This window comes from Belonocnema kinseyi, chromosome 9 (assembly GCF_010883055.1).
Source record: "Belonocnema kinseyi isolate 2016_QV_RU_SX_M_011 chromosome 9, B_treatae_v1, whole genome shotgun sequence".
Classification (NCBI taxonomy): Eukaryota; Metazoa; Arthropoda; class Insecta; order Hymenoptera; family Cynipidae; genus Belonocnema; species Belonocnema kinseyi.
This window is the reverse complement of record NC_046665.1, coordinates 103,834,944-103,853,736: the sequence shown is the minus strand read 5'-3', so window position 1 is coordinate 103,853,736 and position 18,793 is coordinate 103,834,944. Positions and strand designations below refer to the sequence as shown.

The window sequence follows — 18,793 nt, the reverse complement described above, 5'->3', positions numbered from 1 at the left end:
GTATATTCCTTACACTTGTGCACAGATTTTTTTAAACTAAAGGTCAAAACATCGACAACAGTAATTTGGTCATAGTGACTTCTTTTTTGTTAAAGCTCATTCGGCTTTAACGAATTAATTCTCATCACGCATCTCGTGCTTCGCACTCGAATTTGTATCTCAACTTTCATATCATTTCTATAAATGTTTATTATTACTTATTATTATTATTTATATATTATTTATAAATAAACAAATATGACGAAAAAATGATGATTTCCCATGATCATACGCTTTTTTCTAGTTATATTGCAAAAAATTTGAATGGAAATTATATGATTTAAAAAAAATTCTCTTAAGATTATAATTCTTTATATTATAAACAAATTTAATGAAAAAATGCAGTAATCAGGCATTTTTCAAAAGAAAAAATCGTTTTTTTATGTACATTTTTTTAAATGAGGATCTTTATGATAATTTGAGCAAAATTCATAATTTAGTGATTAATCTTATAATTTTTCAAAAACAAATTTAATAAAAAAATACATTATTCGGGCATTTATTGGCAGAAAAATTCGGGGTTTTCAATGCCAGTTGGGAACTTTATTAGAATTTTAGCAACATTCATAATAATTTGATAAATTTTATGATTTCTTTAAATAAATTTAATCAACAAATGAATTAATCAGGCATTTGTCTACAGAAAAATTCGTTTTTTTCTATGTTCCATTGTTCCGTCCAAAGATGCCCGAATAATGCATTTGTTTGTTAAATTTGTTTTTAAAAATTATAAAATTTATCAACTCAACATGAATGTTGCCGAATTTATCATGAAGATCTAAATTAAAAGTCTGACATCGAAACAAAAAAGAATTGTTCCGTCGACAGATGCCCCAATAATGCATTTGTTTATTAAATTTGTTTGAAAAAATCACAAAATTGATCACAAAATTGATCACAAAATTGATCAAAAAAATATAAATTTTTCTGAAATTTTAATGAAGTTCCTCATTAAAAAAGTTGCGATGGAAAAAAACGAAATTTTCTGTCAACAAATGCCTCATTAATGTATTTGTTTCAAAAATATCATAAAATTGATCAAAAAAATCATAAGATTGATCAAAAAAATTATGAATTTTGGTGAAGTTATCATGAGCTTCCTAATTTTAAAAGTTGACATAGAAAAAAAACGAGTTTTTCTGTAGACAAATACTTGATTAATTAATTCTTTGATTAAATTTGTTTAAAGAAATCATAAATTTTATCAACTTATTATGAATGTTGCTAAATTGTCATGAAGTTCCCAACTGAAAAGACTGGCATTGAAAAAACCGAATCTTTCTGACGACAAATGCCCTAATATTTATTTGTTTATTAAATTCTTTAAAAGAATCATAAGATTAATCAACTGATTATGAATTTTGCTAAAATTATCACAAATTTCCTTATTAAAAAAAATTTACATCGAAAACAATGAATATTTCTTTCGAAAGATGCCTGATTACTGCATTAGTACATTAACTTTGTTTATAATATAAACAATTATAATCATAAGAGAAATTTTATTGTATAATATTGTTTTCATTCAAATCTCTTGCAATATGACTTGAAAAAACGTATATTTATGAAAAATCCTAGAAAAAATGTGTCCAACAAATAATTTGTCCCTCCTTTAGGTACGGAACCAAAAACTTTTTCTTTTATTTATTGCATTCTCATCAAGAGAAGGTTAGGGAATTTTTCGAAAATTCCCTAACTCTACCAGGTTTTCTTTGACATTTCCTGACTTTCTGGAATTACCCGACCTGTAGAAACTCCGTGATTTAAAAAAGAATATGTTTATTTAACTCTACAATATTTTTGTAAAAATATATGTAGTAATTATGATATATAATTGTTTAAACAACAAATTCTTTAAGAACTTTAATTCGGAAGGACCCACAGTTGTCTGAAAAATCAAAATTAATTAATAAATTGAAAAACTATTTTAAAAAAATTGTTTTTCCAGATGTATAGTTACCTTACTTCCAAGGCCGGAAACTCCACCTACAAGATATAGTCCCCAGAGACCATGTTCCCGGCCAGGTTGTTTTCATAAACCACGTCCCCTTTGCTGCAAATATCTTCACTGTCGTCTACCCTGCAAAGCTGATTGCTTCGAAGTTTTATAACTTTCAAGACATCTAGAAAAACTCTTTTCGAAACTCTTCAATAAATAAATTTTCAAAAGGCTCAATTATAATCTGTGAAATTTATAATAAATGTATCTAAAATTAAACGTTTTGTAAAAAAATATCATTTTTTATTAAATTTAAAGATATAGTAAACATAAATATGGAATTTGAGATAATTTAATTTGATGATAATTAAAAAATTTAAATATTGCATCATGATTTTGAATTTTTTAGATTTTCGATTTCAAGATGGCAAAAATTTGTACAAGTTAGATCCTTTTTTGAGGAGAAAGCCTTTTTCGTTGAGTTGATCGATAAATGATGTCATATCGTCTATTGAAATTCCACCATCTTCTGCTATTTCTTCTAATTCACCCTTTGTGAACAGTTGTTTTTCGGACATTCTTTCTCTTTTTAAAAGATTTATAAACGCCACAATCTGTGGAAGTAGAAAAATGTTATTTCCCGGTTTTTTCCGGTTCGCAAACATTTTTAACGGTTAATAAAATTTAAAATAACGAACACTAAAGGTCAAAAATATTCCATCTGAAGTAATAAAACCTGAGCCGCAAATGAATTTACTCAAACTGGAACTCTTGAATTTTAAACTTTCAAAATCAAATTTAAAAAGTTTTTGAATTGAACCAATTCTTATTCACGTTCTCAATAATTTACATGTATAAAAATGAAAGCTACTGACAATTTTCAACTGAACAATTTTCAATTAAATGCAGCTAAACTGCCAAACTACAAATTTTCAACTTTTATCAATTGTACAGTTCAAAGATGCTCTAAATTGAAGAATTGATCAATGAATTACAAATTTTTCAAACACTTCTTAAATTAAAAGTTAAATTATTTTTATTTTAAATAGTTTAAAAATCCTTAAAATGATTAAAAGTGTTAGTTCAAAGTCTTGAAAAAGCTACATGTTGTTTTACATTTCTTCGAATTTTTAATTATTTTTTAAATTTGTTTAGAAATTGTAAACATCTTTTAAACTGATTCGAATTTTTCCTACAACAAAAAATCCTGCCAGATCAAAAAAATGTCTTATAATTTTCCATATTCATTTTTCATAATTTTGTAAATCTTTTTAAATATTCTCTTCAGATTAATTAGTCAAAAAAAAAATCTTTTTCAAATTTCCTAGTAGAAACTTAAGGAAATCTTTCTTGTTATTTTAAAGCCTTTCACAATCTTAAAAAGCTTCTAAATTTTTTATTCGAAATCTGCATAAATCTATATCTTGATTTAAATTAGGCCGTGGGCTATATTTGCATAGACAATTAATTTAAATTATATGAAATAATTTCAAATTTTAAATTAATTTCGAATTTCTTTAAAACTTCTAGATATCTCTTAAACTAACTCGAACTTTTTTTAAAGAATAATAGGTGTGCAATTGTTCTTTATACATTAAAATTCAAGAATATGACTGAAAAATTTAATTTTTTTTAAATAGAAAAAGTAAAATTGTAACGTTCATCATTCAGTTTTTTCTTGGTTTAGTTTTGAATATTTGATTTATAATTACTATTTTTAATGAACAGTCCGATATTTTTAAATATTAAGGAATGTTTTCTTTTTTATTACAAACATTTTTAATTCGATGCTTTATAGATGGAACATTTTAGACTGAAACAATATTCGAAATTTAATAAAAGCCTTTGTTTATGAATATATTATTTTTAAATTATTTTTAAATTGAAAATATTTTTTAAAGTTTCAATAGCCCATTTTTAATGATTGAACTAATAAGACATTATAATTGAAACATTTTAATTTTCAACCATAAAATCTGGAAATTCTAAAATTGTGAAGTTATTCCGAATCGTCTTGTAAAGTCAATTATTATTAATTTATATTTAATTGGTACTGATCGCTGATCGACTAAAAATGTTTTTTATCCAAAATCATCGATTTCGAAGGCTTCTAATTTTGAATTCGTGTAGTCTTCGAAACTGCATTTTAAAATATTTAAATTAAAATTTACGCCTAAAACAGAAAATCTGAAATATAAAATTTGTAATTGTTCTAAAAGTTTTGCATTTTTTAAACTTCGAATTACAAATTCTAAACTGAATGATATTATAATTTAAAAAAAGCAATTGAACTAATTATTTGAAAAAAGGCTAAAATCAAAGTTGACACATATTTTTTTCTACGGCCACCCTGATTTAATAAAAATGCAAATATTTTTGACGGTCAATGAAATAAAAAAATTCGAATTCTTAAAAGAACTAATTTGTTTAATTTGAAATAATTAAATCTAAATTCCAAACTGGAACACTCAAATAGAAACTCTTCATTTAAAAATTTTAGAATTTAAACTTATAAATTTTGTAACTCAAGTTTTTTGATTCAAATACTCAATGCCAAAATTATATAATTTTAAGCAATTTTAATCTAAAAGCTTTAACAATTGAGCGATTGAAATCTTTTAAACCGAACCCTTTTTCAATTATAAGTTAAATTATTATTTTTATTTTAGGTAGTTTCAAATTAATGATCATTCACTTGTTATTTGTACATCAAAGATTGATTTTGTCCTGAAATATTTTTAAACATTTTCTTAACAATATTTTCTTCAAAATAAAAAATTATTTTTCCAGGAATCTCAAGAACATTTTTTATTATCTTAAAACCTTTCAAAATCCTTAAAAAACTTACAAATTTTATTACAATATTGTAAAAATTGTTTAAATTTTAGTGACCTTACTTAAATTACGAAAAAGCTAAGGGGGGGGGGTCGTAACAATTTGTTACGGTTTGTTACGGAAGGGGGTCCTTCACTCACGTACGTAATTTTTTCAAATTTGCAAAAACTTTCACCTGAAGATTATCTTTTTAGTTATCAATTTTATTATTTGTATGAAAATTTAACAATTTTCTTAAAAAGACATCTTTTTGGTTGCAAATTCAACTGTTTTATTAAAACTTCGTCTCTTTGAGTTAAAAATTCATATTTTTCAGCTGATAAGTCAACAGAAATTATTTTTGGATCAAAATTATTTTTTCTGAAAATTTGTCTTTTTTGGTTTAAAAGTTTATTTTTTGTTACTAAAAATATGGAATTTCTCTTGGGAGAAATACAACTGTTTTGTTGAAACTTAAACTATTTCCTAGAAAATGTACTTTTTGTTTGAAATTCATACTTTTGCGTTGAAAAGTCAATAGAAATATTTTCGGATGAAAATTCAGCTCTTTTTTTGAAAATTTCTCTTTTTGATTTAAAAATACAGGTTTTTAGTTGAATTTTTATTTTTCTTGAAAAAAAATCCAACTGTTTAAATGAAAATTTAACAATCTTATTAAAAAGTCATACCAAGGTGGCCGTTTTAATCGACGAAATAAATTCCCGGTCATTTCCCGGTTTATCCAGGTTCGCAAACATTTTTCACGGTCAATGAAATTAAAAAAATGGAACACTAAAGCTAAAAAAATTTCCACTTGAGGTAATAAAAACTAAACTGCAAATCAAAGCACTCAAAGTGGAACTGTTAAATTTTGAACTTTTAAAATTGAAATTTAAGAGTTTTTAATACAAACATTTTGGATTCAAATGCTCAATTATTTACGCGTATAAAATTGAAGGTACTAACATTTTTCAATATAAAAAAATATAAATCCACGTTATCACTTTCAATGCTCTAAATTAAGAAATCAATCAATGAACTTTAAACTTTTCAAAATTATATAATTTTAAGGGATTTTAAGCTAGAAACGTCAAATATTGAAAAATTGAAAAAATTTTAACTGAACACTTCTTAAATTAGGAATTTAAATATTTTTTTTTAAAATACTTTAAACATTCTTGGAAAGCTACAAAATCTTGAGAAACCTAGAAGTTGTTTTAAATTGGTTTTAAATTCAAAATTATTTTGGAAATTTTTTCAGAACTTCTTAATATCTGTCAAAATTAATTGATTCTCTTTCTACAATTTTCAGAAAATCCTGCAAATTTTAGAACATTTCTTCACAATTTGGATGTATAAATAACAATTAAACATTTATTATTTGTAGGCGAAATTTAAGTAATTTTAAGAGATATGTAGAAGTTTTAAAAAGATTTAAAGTTAATGTAAAACTTGAAATGATAGCCTGATATAAAACAAAATGTAGATTTTCGCACATTTTAAACAAAAAAATAAAGATTCTTTTCAAAAATTGTGAAAGGCTTCAAGAAAATAAAAACATTTTCTTAAGATTCCTAGAAAAATTAAAAATAATTTTTCACTTTAAAAAATTATTTCAATAGAATAGTTAAAAAGTCTTTTTGAAGATTTAAACAAAATTTTCAAAAAATATTCTAGAAGATATTAAGAAAACTTTCTAAAATTTGCATGATAATTTTTAATTCTTTTAAAACTCCTAAAAATCTCTCAAAATTACTCAAATAGATATCTACAAAAGTTCATTTGTAAATTATGCGTCAAAATTTAAAAATTTCACTTACAAATTAAGCATTTTTTAAATACAACAATTAAAATTGTAACCTTTAAAGTTTAAAGGCTCTTAGAAATTTTAACGATTCCAGGCTTCCTATCTCAAACAATTCAGTTAAAGATTTTTTACTTTTAAATATTTGATTTCAATTTACTTGCGTTAAATAAAAATTCAAATATTCCTAAATATTCAATAATTAATCTTTTTTTTTTAATATAAATAAAATCCTTTAATTAAGAATATATTATTATGAAGTTATTTTTAAATTGTAAATAGTCTATAAACTTTCAGTCACACGTTTTATTTGTTTAATGACTAAAACTTTCAAATTGAAACCGTTTAAGTTTTAACGTTAAAATATGAAAATTCTTAATTTTGAACTAATAAAATCGTTTTGTCAAATCGTTTTTGTCCACTTTTTATTACATAAAGTACAGATAAATTAAAATAAAAGTGTTTATTTATTAAATAAAAATGTATTTTATCCAAAATTTTCAAAATCAAAGGCTTTTATTTTTTCAAGTCTTTAAGAAAGCATTTAAAAATTCTTAAAATTAAAAATGTAAACTTAAAATCAAAATTATTTAAAAACTGTTGAAATCGAACGTGCACAGAATTTTCTTCTACAAATTTCTAAAATTGCCGTTAAAAAAAAATCACTGTAATTTCCCGGTTTTTCCCAGTCTTAAAAAATTCCCGGTCATTTCCTGGTTTCCCGGTCCAGCGGTCACCCTGCATACTTTTGTTTAAAATTTCCACTAATTAGCAGAAAATTAACTTGTTTACAATTATTATTTGGTAAAAGTGGAATCTTCTTTGGATAACATTTTACCCTTTTTTTTTAATTCATCTATTTTAGAAGAAATGTCATCTTTCTTGAATAAAACACAACTATTCAATTAAAAATTAAACCTATTTTTTGAAACTTTGTCTTTTTGATTTTAAAATCTCCCTGCTTTAGCAAAAATTATATTTTTCTGAGATAAAAAAATGCATCTATTTGATTGAAAATTCTTCTGTTTTATTGAAAATTTAACTATTTTGTAAAAGATTTACTCTTTGTATAAAAATTATATTTTGGTGTTGAAAAATAAACTGCAATCTTTTCTAGATAAGAGTTCAAATTAAATTTGTCGTTTTTTAATATAAATTCATCTCTTTTAGTTTTAGAAGTGAAAAATTCATCCTTTTTGTTTAAAAAAAATCATCTTTTTGGATAGAAAATTCAATCTTCTACCAAATATCATATTTTTTAGTATAAATTTCATTTTTTCATGAAAATGAAACTAAAAAAGATTCTTCTTTGCTTGAGTATTCAACTGTCTTGTGTGAAAAATTTGGTCGAATCACTTTGATAAGAAATAATTTTTTAAAGATTTATATTTTTAGTTGAAAATTCCTCTCTGGTTGAAAGCTGAACTTTTTTGTTGAAGATTAATCATTTTTAATTAAAAATTTATCCAAAATTAATTTTGTAACTAAAAATGTAACTTTTCCATTTTCTTAAAATCGATTCTTATTAGCTGAAAGTTCTCCCTTTTTTTGGTAATAAAATCATTTTCTTGATTTGAAATTTCATTTTTGTTAGGCAAGAATGCATCAGTTTCGTGGAAAGTTTTTTTTTTTGCTAAACCCTCATATTTTTTAAACAGATAATTCAAGTCTTTTCAAAATTTATCTTTTTTATTCAAACATTCATCTATTTTAGTAGAAAAAATTTTTTTTGTTAAAATAAAAATGCAACTTTTTCGTTAAAAATTATCCTTCTTTGTTTGAGTATTGAGCTATTTTGTTTGAAAGATGTGGTTGAATCACTTTGTTAAAAAATCTTTTTTTTCTTGAAGATTTATATTTTTAGTTAAAAATTCATCTCTTCGATTCTAAGTTTAACTATTTTTTAATTGAAATTTCAAACTACTTGGGTAAAAGCTAAACTACATTGTTAAACATTTATTTTTTTTATCGAAGAGGTCTTTGGTAGAAAATTTAAGTCTTTAGTCGTAAAAATAATCATTTTCTTGGTTTGAAATTTTATGTTCGTTCGGTAAAAATGCAGCAGTTTCGTGGAAAATTAATTTTTTGCTGAAAAGTCATATTTTCATTTAAAAATTCAATTTCTGCAGAGAAAATTCGTATTTTGACTGAAAGTTTCAGCAATTTTGAAAAACTTTTATTTCCTTCTTGAGTCGAAAATCTTTATTTGTTGAAAATTCGTCTGTTTGGTTTTGAAATTCTATTTTTTTATCAATTTCATATTTTTAATTTAAATATGAACTATAACACTTTTTGGTTGGGATTTTATTTTTTTTAAATTCAATTATCGTGTTCAAAACTTAATTATTTTTTTGAAAATTCCTGTATTTTGTTAAAAAGTCATTTTTTATAGTAGAAAAGACATTTTTTTATTAAAATAAATAAATGAATTTGAAATTTTTTCATTTGTATTTAAAATACTGTTTTATTGCGTTTATAAAAGATGTTTCCGGAAAAAAATCCTGCAAATTTTTTCTTAAATTGTCCCAAATCTTCCAGATTCTTCTTTGGCAATTTTGCAAATCCTTTATAATCATTTTAAATATTCTCTAAAAATTAATTCGAACTCATTTACAATTTTTTGAATTTTCGTCGAAGTTCTAAATATATCATAAACTTATTCTAATTTTTTCCAAATTAATAAGTGTTCAATCGTTAATTATACATCAAATTTAAAAAATTTTACTTAGTAATTAAAAATTTTGCAAATAGAAATAATAATAATTTACCTTATTTTTCGTTGGTTTTCCACTGGTTGATTTAATGTTAAGATTAACGAATGATGTTTTATCATCGGGAGCTTCGTTTATCGTTTGCTTCATAATTTCCACAACTTCCAAAGCATCAATTTCCGTTGCGACTTCACGCAATTCGACTTTCGCTCTCGCCTTACAAAAAATTAAGAGAAATTTTTAAAAATACAATTAATTTTATAAATAATATTAATGTAATTAATATTTAATTAATTTCAACAAAATAGTTCAATTTTCAAAGAAAGAGTTGAATTTTAATATAATATGATGAATCTTAAAAAAGAAAAATAATAATTTTCAACGAAGTAGCTCATCATAGAGTTGCATTTTTAAACAAATAAAATGAAATTTCCAACAAAAAAGATACATGTTAGACACAAAAGTTTATTTTTGACAACAAAAATTAAATTTCTACTAAAGAGTTGAATTCTCTACCAAGAAAGAATTATTTTCTACAGAAAGAGATAAACTTACATCTAAAGAGTTACGTTTCCAAGCTTAAAAGTAAATTTTTTTCGAAAACTTTGGACTTTTAATGCCGAAAAGACAGATTTCCAACAAAAAAAAAGTTTATTTTTAACGAACATATATTAATTTTCTAACAAGCGAGATAAATTTTAAGAAAAAGTAAAAATTTCAAGCTAAGAAGAGGAATGATTAAGAAAAAATTTGAATTTTATTTGACTTTTAAAAGTACAAAACATTTACAAAAAAAAAAAAAAGATTAATTTTCAACATGAAATTTCAACCAAATAGTTGAATCCTCAACAAAAACAGATTATTTATATTTAATTAAAAAGTTGTATTTCTAAATAAAAAGATGAAATTTGTATCAAAAGAGATGAATTTTTAACCATAAACATTAATTTTTAACTAAAAATACAGATTTTCTACTAAAAAAGACGACTTTCAAATAAAAATATAGATTCTCTATTAAAAAGACGTTTTTTTTTATTTAAAAAAAATACATTTTTAATCAAGAAGATTAATTTTCTAACAAAAAGAGGAAATTTAAGAAAATACATTGATTTTCTACTAAACAGTTAAGTTTTTACCAAATAGTTGAATCATCAACCAAAAAAGATTGCAATTTTTTTTACAAAAAAGTTGAGTTTTCAAGCAGACTTTTAATCCAAAAAATATAAATTTTCAACAAAAAAGTTAATTTTCAAACAAGATTTATATTTTCAAGATTTATTTTGCCAAGTATTATCAACCAATCAACTGAATTTCTAGAAACGAGACAAATTTTAAGAAAAAGTTCATTTTTAAGCTAAGAAGTCGATTGATTAAGACAAAATTTGACTTTTGAAATTACAAAAAATATTCTATTTTCAACAAAATGGATGCATTTTTAACAAGAAAGATGGATTTTAAATTTAGAAGATTAATTTTCTACTAAAAACAACAGGCATTGTCGGCAAAAAAACATGAACTTTCAACCAAATATTAAAATTTTCAACCAAAAAACATAAAGTTTTTACCAAAAGAGATGAATTTTCAATAAATTAGGCCAATTTTTAACCGTAAACATTAATTTTCAACTAAACAGATATATTTTCTTCTAAAAACACGATTTTCAAATACACAGATTAATTTTAAGCCCAGATGAATACCTAACTAAAATTATTCATTTTAATCAAATTTTGATTAGGAAAACTGAAATTTTAAACAGAAAAGAGAAGAACTTACAATAGAAAAGTTCAGTTTCGATAAAGAAAGCTAAATTTTCAAACAAAGAGTATAATTTTCAACCAAAAAAATAATAACTTTCTACCAAAAGAGACACATTTTTATTCAAAGAGTTTGGTTTTTAAGAAAGCCTTTGACTTTTAATCCAAAAAAGATGAATTTTCAACAAAAAAGGTAATTTTGAAATAGCTGAATATTTTATAACAAAAAAAAGAGATAATTTTGTGTCCAAACAGTAGAATTTAGAACCAAACAGGTTCACTATCAGGCAAAAGAGATGAATTTTCAACCAAAAATTTTAATTTTCAGTGAGGTGAATTTTCAACTAAAATGAAGAATCTTCAGCCAAAAAAAAATTATTTTTCAAAATAGTAGTTCTACTTTCAACCAAGCAGTTGAATCCTCAACAAAATAAAATTATTCATAATCAAGTAAACGGTTGCATTTATAATCAAAAAAGATCAAATTTGTAACAAAAGATATAAATTTTCCAAAAAATATATGAATTTTCAAACAAAAATATTAATTTTCAACCAAAAAGATACTTTTTCTGCTAAACGAAACGAATTATCAGCAAGATGTATGATTTTTTAACCGAATAGTTAAAATTCTTCTAATAAAAATGATCAGTTTTCAATAAAAAATAGAATAATTAAATTTTCTGTTCAAAAAATTAATTTTTACCCTAAAAGAAGGGAATTTTCAACAAAATATTCCAATTTTCAACTAAAATGATGAATCTTCAATCAAAAAAATTAATTTTTAACAGAATATTTGAATCCACAATCAAAACAGATTATTAAATGCGAACAAAACAGTTGCATTTTTTTTAAATCAACTTTTACTAGAAAGAAAATTAATTTTCAACCAAAAAAGATTAATTTTCTACTAGAAAAGTTAAATTTTCAAATAAAGAAATTAGTTTTCAAACTAAAAAGTCGAATGTTTTCCAAAACTTTTGTTTTTTAATCCCAGAAAGATGAATTTTTACCAAAAATGTAATTTTCATCAAATACAACTGAATTTTTCAGTGAAAAAATTTAATTCCTTCCAAATAAAACCAAAAGTTGAATTTTCTACCTAGAAAACTCATTTTGTGCTAAAAATTCGAATGTTTTCGAAAACCTTTGATTTTTAATCTCAAAATGATGAATTTTCAACCAAAAAGATCAATTTTCTACTAAAAAAGACAAATTATCAAGATAATACAATAATTTTAAACTTAATTTAAACAAACAGGTGAATTTCCACTCAAAAATTTAATAATCAAATCTTCAATTCTAAAAAATTAGTTTTCACCCTAAAAGAGGGAAATTTTCAACAAAATAGTTCAATTTTCAACAAAAATAATTGCTAACAACAACAAATATCAAGTTTTTAACAGAAAAGAGATCAATTTATAAAAAAAGTTAATTTTTGACCAAGACAGGTAAACTTTTAAATAAAGAGATGAATTTTCTAGGAAAAACAATCATTTTCTACACAAGGAGCTGGATTTTGATCAAAAGAATTTAGTTTTAAGCAAAAAAGTGGAATGTTTCCAAAACCTTTGATTTTTAATTCCAGAACGATAAACTTTCAACAACAAAAATTAATTTTCTGCCAAAAAAGCTAAATTTTCAAATAAAGAGATGAATTTTCTATAAAAATAATTAATTTTCTACCAAAAAGATTAATTTTCTACCAAAGAGGATGTATTTTCGTCAAAAGAGTTGAGTTTTTAAGCTAAAAAGTCTAGTTTTTTCGAAAACCACTGACTTTCAATCCCAAAATCATGAATTTTCAACAAAAAGATACATTTTCTACTGAAAAAGACGAATTATCAACAAAATACAATAATTTTAAACTTAATAGTTGAAATTGTAACCAAATAGATGAATTCCCACTGAAAAATTTTCAATAAAAAAAAAAGATAATTTTCGAACACAAAAGCTAAATTTTCACATAAAGGGATGCATTTTTTATCAAAAAGATTAGTTTCCTACCAAAAAGATAAAATGTTTACCGAAGAGGATGGATTTTGGTCAAAATAATTGTCTTTTTAAACTATAAAGTCGAATTTTTTCGTAAACTTTTGATTATTAATCCCAGAAAGATGAATTTTCAACAAAAAGACAATTTATATCCAAGAAAACTAAATTTTTTATCCAAAAAATTGAAGTTTCAATCAAATGATTGAAATTTTTAACATTAAAGACGAAACTGCAACCAAAAACAGTTGCATTTTCAAACAAATAGTTGAATTTTGAAGGCGATTTTTTTTAAATATAGGAATTTTGAACAAAAAAGTTCATTTTCAACCAAAAATTATGAATTTCTTACAAAAAAGATAAATTTTCCATCCAGAAAGACGAAGCGTTAACAAAACAGTAGAATTTTTGACCGAAAAATATGACTTTTAAATTAAAAAGATTGAACATTCGAGCCACAAATAGTTGAATTTTCTTATTGCGTTTTATTACTTCAGCTTAAAATTAAGCAAAAAAAAAAGGAAATTAAAGAACTTAAAGTGGAACTCTTGAATTTAAAACTTTAAAAATTTAAGTTTAAAAGATATTCAATTCAACAATTGTGTATTTAAATGCTCAAGAATTTACACGTATAAAATGGAAGCAACTAACATTTTTCAACAGAAATTTTTTTAATAAATATTTTTCTAATAAATCGAACACTTCTTATATTAAAAGTTAAATTATTTTCATTTTAAATAGTTCAAAAATCCTCAAAATGCTTCACAATTTTATTTCAAAATCTTGAAATATCTAAATGTTGCATTACATTTTTTATCTTTCGAAATATTTATAAACATTATCTTAAAATTAAATTTTAAAATTGAAAAATCATTTTTAATTTCTCACGGAATTTTTTTATTCTTCTGATGCTTTGCAAAATTCTCAAAAAACTTCTAAATATAGAAAAATCGTTTAAATTATTTAAAATAATTTAATTTTTTTAAATAATTTTGATTTTTTTTTAATTCTAAATATGTCTATAGCTTACTCGATTTTTTATAAGAATAATAGGTGTTAAATTGTTATTTATATATACAAATTCAACTATTTGACTTACAAATTAAATTCTATTTAAATAGAATAATACTTTAAAAGTTCTTTTTTTTTTATTTGAATATTCAATTTATAATTACTGGTTTTATGTGAACAGTAAAATATTACTAAATATTAAGTAATTGTACTTTTTCTCAATTAAAAACTTTCAAAATTGAATGGTGTAAAAATGAAATATTTTAGAATGAAATAATATTTTAAATTGTATAAAATCCTTTAATTATGAACATATAATTTTGAAGTTATTTAAAAATTGAAAATAGTTTATAAAGTTTCAATCGGGCGTTTACATAATTATTCAACTAATAAGACTTTCCAATCGAAAAAGTTTAATTTTTAACGTTAAAATCTTCACATTCTAAAATTGTGAACTGATTCCGAATAGTCTTGTAAAATAAATTATTTACTTATTAAATCTTAAAGTGCAATTTAATTTAAAAATCATTATTTAATATATATTCACAGTTGATACCTAAAAATATTTTGGATCCAAAACCTTTGATTTCAAACCCTTTTAACTATTAATTATTTAAATTTTTTAAACTGTATTTTGAAAATCTTTAAGTAAAAATTTACGCTTAAAAATTGAAATCAGGCAGTCTAACATAAATTATATCATAACTAAAAAAAACAACAATTTAATTAATTATTTAAAAAACGGTTAAAATAAAATGTGGACAGATTTTTCTTTTCTAAAAATTTTGTAAAATTCTCGGCCAAGAATAAAATATAAAAATACGTGGATTAAAGTATCTAAAAGTTTCTTTTTCTTTTTAAAAAGTCACGTTTTCTTATAAAAGTGGAAAAATGTGCATTTAAAAAAAGGAGAAATATGGGAAAGACTAATCCTTGTTATTTACCTCAGTCAATCGGATTAAAGCTTCTAGTTGTCGATGAAAAATCGGAATATTCCCGCCATTCGTCTGCTTTTGTCGAAGTTCGAGATAAAAATTTTGCAAAACTTTAGTCGCTGCTGCCGATAATCTTGGTCGCACATACTGCCGCGCGTAAGCGATATATTTCCGAAAAACGGAATGAGGTATCACTTTTGGATTCTCTTTCATGTAATCAGCTAAAGTCTCTCTAAAATATAAAATTTCGTAAATTGATAAGGGGCCGTTCAAGAACTACTTCAAAACCAGAGACCAAAAATTTACAAAATAAATTAATTTTAAAACAAATATTTAAAATTTGCAGTAACAAGTATCAATTTTTAACAAGAAATTGAATGGTTAAACTTTTAGTTTGAAAATTAATTTTCAACAAAGAATAACGGTGTTTTCAAGAAAATAGTTCAAATTTTCAAAATAAATGATGAATTTTCAATTAGAATGATGAATCTTCAACTGAAATAGTGAAATTTTTAACAACAAATCAATTTTTACTAAAAAAGAGAGATTGTCAACCAAAACTTAAATAACAAAATTTTAAGTTAAGAAAATTTATATTATATCATGCAGATACATTTTCAACTAAAAATATGGAATATTCCATTGGAAGAAATTAAATTTTCAGTTTAAAAAATTACTTTCCACCAGAAAAAGTAACTTTCAAAAAAATAGATACGGTTTCAAACAAAGTGATGAGTTTTTAACCAAAATTGTAAATGTTTAAAGTTGAATTTTAAACCAGAAAGATAAATTTTCAATTAAATTTACGAAAATGTTATTAGAATAATTGAATTTTTAAACAAAAAGATGAATTTTCAACTACAAAGGATCATTTTACCACCAAAAATTAAATAATTAAATTTGTTCTCAAAAAATGAATTATAAACGAAAGAGATGACTTTTTATATAAAATTATGGAATATTTAACTGAAACTAAGTTACATTTTCAGTTTGAATAACAAAATAATTTTAAAGCAACAAATAAACCAATTTTCAACAAAAAAATTCCTTTTCAACAAAGAAGTAAAATAAGTTTTCAATTAAATAGCTCATATTTCAACCATAGAAATTAATTATTACTTAAAATGATAAATCTTTTGAAAAAAAATTATTTTTTAACAAAGAGATTAACTGTCAACCAAGTATTTTCATTTCCCACCTAAAAGATGAACTTTCATTTCAAGGAATAAATTTTCAACCAAACTGATAAATTTTCATCTACGAGTATGAATCTTCGACTGAAATAGTTAAATTTTATACAAAAAATATGAACTTTCAATCATGAATATTAATTTTCTACAAAAGATGGCAAATTTTTCACAAAGTACATACATTTTCAAGCAAATGGTTTAATGTTTAAATAAAAAATACCAATTTTTAATCAAATAGTTAAATTTTCATAAAAAAAAAGAATCGTTTCCAACCAAAAATAGAATGGTTAAAGTTTCTGTTACAAATCAAATTCTTAACAAACAAAAACAGATTTTAAGCAAAATATGTTTAATTTTCGACTGGAATAATTAAATTTTTATTTAATGAAATTTATTTTTATGAATCTTCAAACAGAAAAATAATTTTTAACAAAAAAGTTGAACTTTCAACCAAGCAATTCTATTTCCAATCTAAAAGAGCAATTTTTAAGTAAAATAATAAATATTTAAGTATACTTGAATTTTCAACCGAAAAAGAGAATTTTTCAACAAGATGAAGTTGCAAAAAAGATCATTTTCATCAACAAAAATCGATATTTAACCAAATATGTGAATTTTCAACGAAATAGTTGAATTTTCATTTTAAAGAAATTCTTTACCCGAATGATTAAACTTTAAACTAGAAAAGATAAATTTTTAATCAAAAAAATATCAATTTTCTATGAAATTAGATAAATTTTCAAAATAAAAATATGAATTTTATACAAAAGAGTTCAATTTTTGACCAGAAAAGATTTTTCAGTTAAGAGAGAAAAATATTTCCACCAAATTAATGAATTCTAACAGCAAAAATGTGAATGCCCTACAAAACAGTTGAAATTTTAATCGAAAAGTTAATTTTCAACCAAATAGGGGAATTTTCTACAAAAATAACAGTTTTTAACCGAAAAAGAGAACTTTTTTAAACGAGATAAAGGAATTTTGTAGAGAACAATTTAATTTACAACCTGAAAATATGATTTTTTGTTCTTGAAAATATCACTATTTTTTTAACTAAAAGCCAAATGTTTAACAAAAAAGGTAAATTTTCAACAGAGATTAATTTTCTACGAAAATAAATGAATTTTTAAACCAAAAATATGAATTTTATACAAAAGAGTTAAATTTTCAACCAGAAAAGAATTTTTCGTTTAGAGAGAAAAACGTTTTCACTAAATTCAAGAATTCTAAAGCCAAAAAGGAGAATTCTCTAAGAAAAAGTTGAAATTTCAATCGAAAAGTTAATTTTCTACCAAATACTTGAAGTGTCTATGAAAATAACAGAATTTTTAACACAAAAACACGAATTTTTTAAACGAGGAAAAGAAATTTTCTACAGAACAATTGAATTTACGACCTGAAAATATGCATTTTTTCTTTAAATGATATACTATTTTCCAAACAGAAAGACAAATGTTTAACAAAAAAATTAAATTTTCAACAAAATATTAAATATTTTTTTACTAAATAGTTGGAATTTAACAAAAAAGTATGATTTTTCTAAAAATTAGATGAATTTTAAAACCAAAAATATTAATTTTATACAAAATAGTTCAATTTTCAACCAGAAAAGAATTTTCCGTTTGGAGAGAAGAATATTTTCACCAAATTGATGAATTCTAAATTGAAAAAGGTGATTTCTCTAAAAAAACAGTCGAAATTTTTATCAAAAAGTTAATTTTCAACCAAATCGATGAATTTTCTACGAAAATAACGGAATTTTTAACCTAGAAAGATTAATTTTCAACAAAATATGTAATTTTTTAGATAGGAAAAACGAATTTTCTACATAATATTTGAATATGCAACCTGAAAATACGAATTTTTATAAAAATACTGTTTTTAACCCGAAAAGACAAATGTTTAACAATAATGGGACATTTTTAACAGAATACAAAAATTTTTGAACAGCTGGTAGCATTTTTAGTCGAAAAAAATCAAATGTCTACAAAAATAGATGAATTTTCTACAAAAGCATTTAGTTTTTGACCAGAAAATATTTTTCAGTGAAAGGAGAGAAAAATATTGACCAAATTGTTGAATTTTCAAGGTAAAAAGGCGATTTCTTTACAAAACAGTTAAAATGTCAACCAAAACATTATTTCTCACCCAAATGCATGAATTTTCAACCTAAAAAGACGAATTTAAAAAAAAAATGAATTTTTAAACGAAAACTACACATTTTTTAGAAGACAAGTTGAATTTACAGCCTAAAAATATGAATATTCAACGAAAGAAGTTAATTTTCAACAAAAAATGGAATAGTTAAATTTTCAGGTACAAAAATTGATTTTCAATAAAAAAATTGAATTTTCAACAAAATAGTCAAATTTGTATTAAGAAGATTAATTTTGTACCAAAAAGTTTTTAATTCAACAAGAAGAGCAATTTTTCAACAAAACAGCTAATTTTCAAACAAAATTTTTAAATTTTAAACTAAAAATGATACATTTTCAACAAAAAATGAAACAGTTCAATTTGCAGCTGAAAATATTAACTTTCAATCATAAAAAATTTTATTTTAAAAATGCAGCTAAATATCCTACCAAAAATATGGATTTTAACTAA

The 18,793-nt window shown here is 22.9% G+C and overlaps 1 protein-coding gene across 2 annotated transcripts in view; it reads right to left on the bottom strand.

Annotated features, from left to right (window-relative positions):
- Nucleotides 1-2,305: 2,305 nt before the first annotated feature.
- LOC117179706 (DNA helicase MCM8-like) overlaps nucleotides 2,306-18,793 on the bottom strand; it is a 66,623-nt gene continuing 50,135 nt past the window's right edge. Inside the window, exons 12-14 of one of the 2 annotated variants that reach the window (XM_033371741.1) lie at nucleotides 15,006-15,228; nucleotides 9,365-9,523; nucleotides 2,308-2,592 (exon numbers count right to left, since the gene is read on the bottom strand). In XM_033371741.1, coding sequence (XP_033227632.1) covers nucleotides 2,398-2,592; nucleotides 9,365-9,523; nucleotides 15,006-15,228 — 577 coding nt within the window. In that variant the 3' untranslated portion in view covers nucleotides 2,308-2,397. Of the gene's footprint in view, nucleotides 2,593-9,364; nucleotides 9,524-15,005; nucleotides 15,229-18,793 lie in introns of both variants that reach the window. The other variant, XM_033371742.1, reaches the window with a different exon arrangement.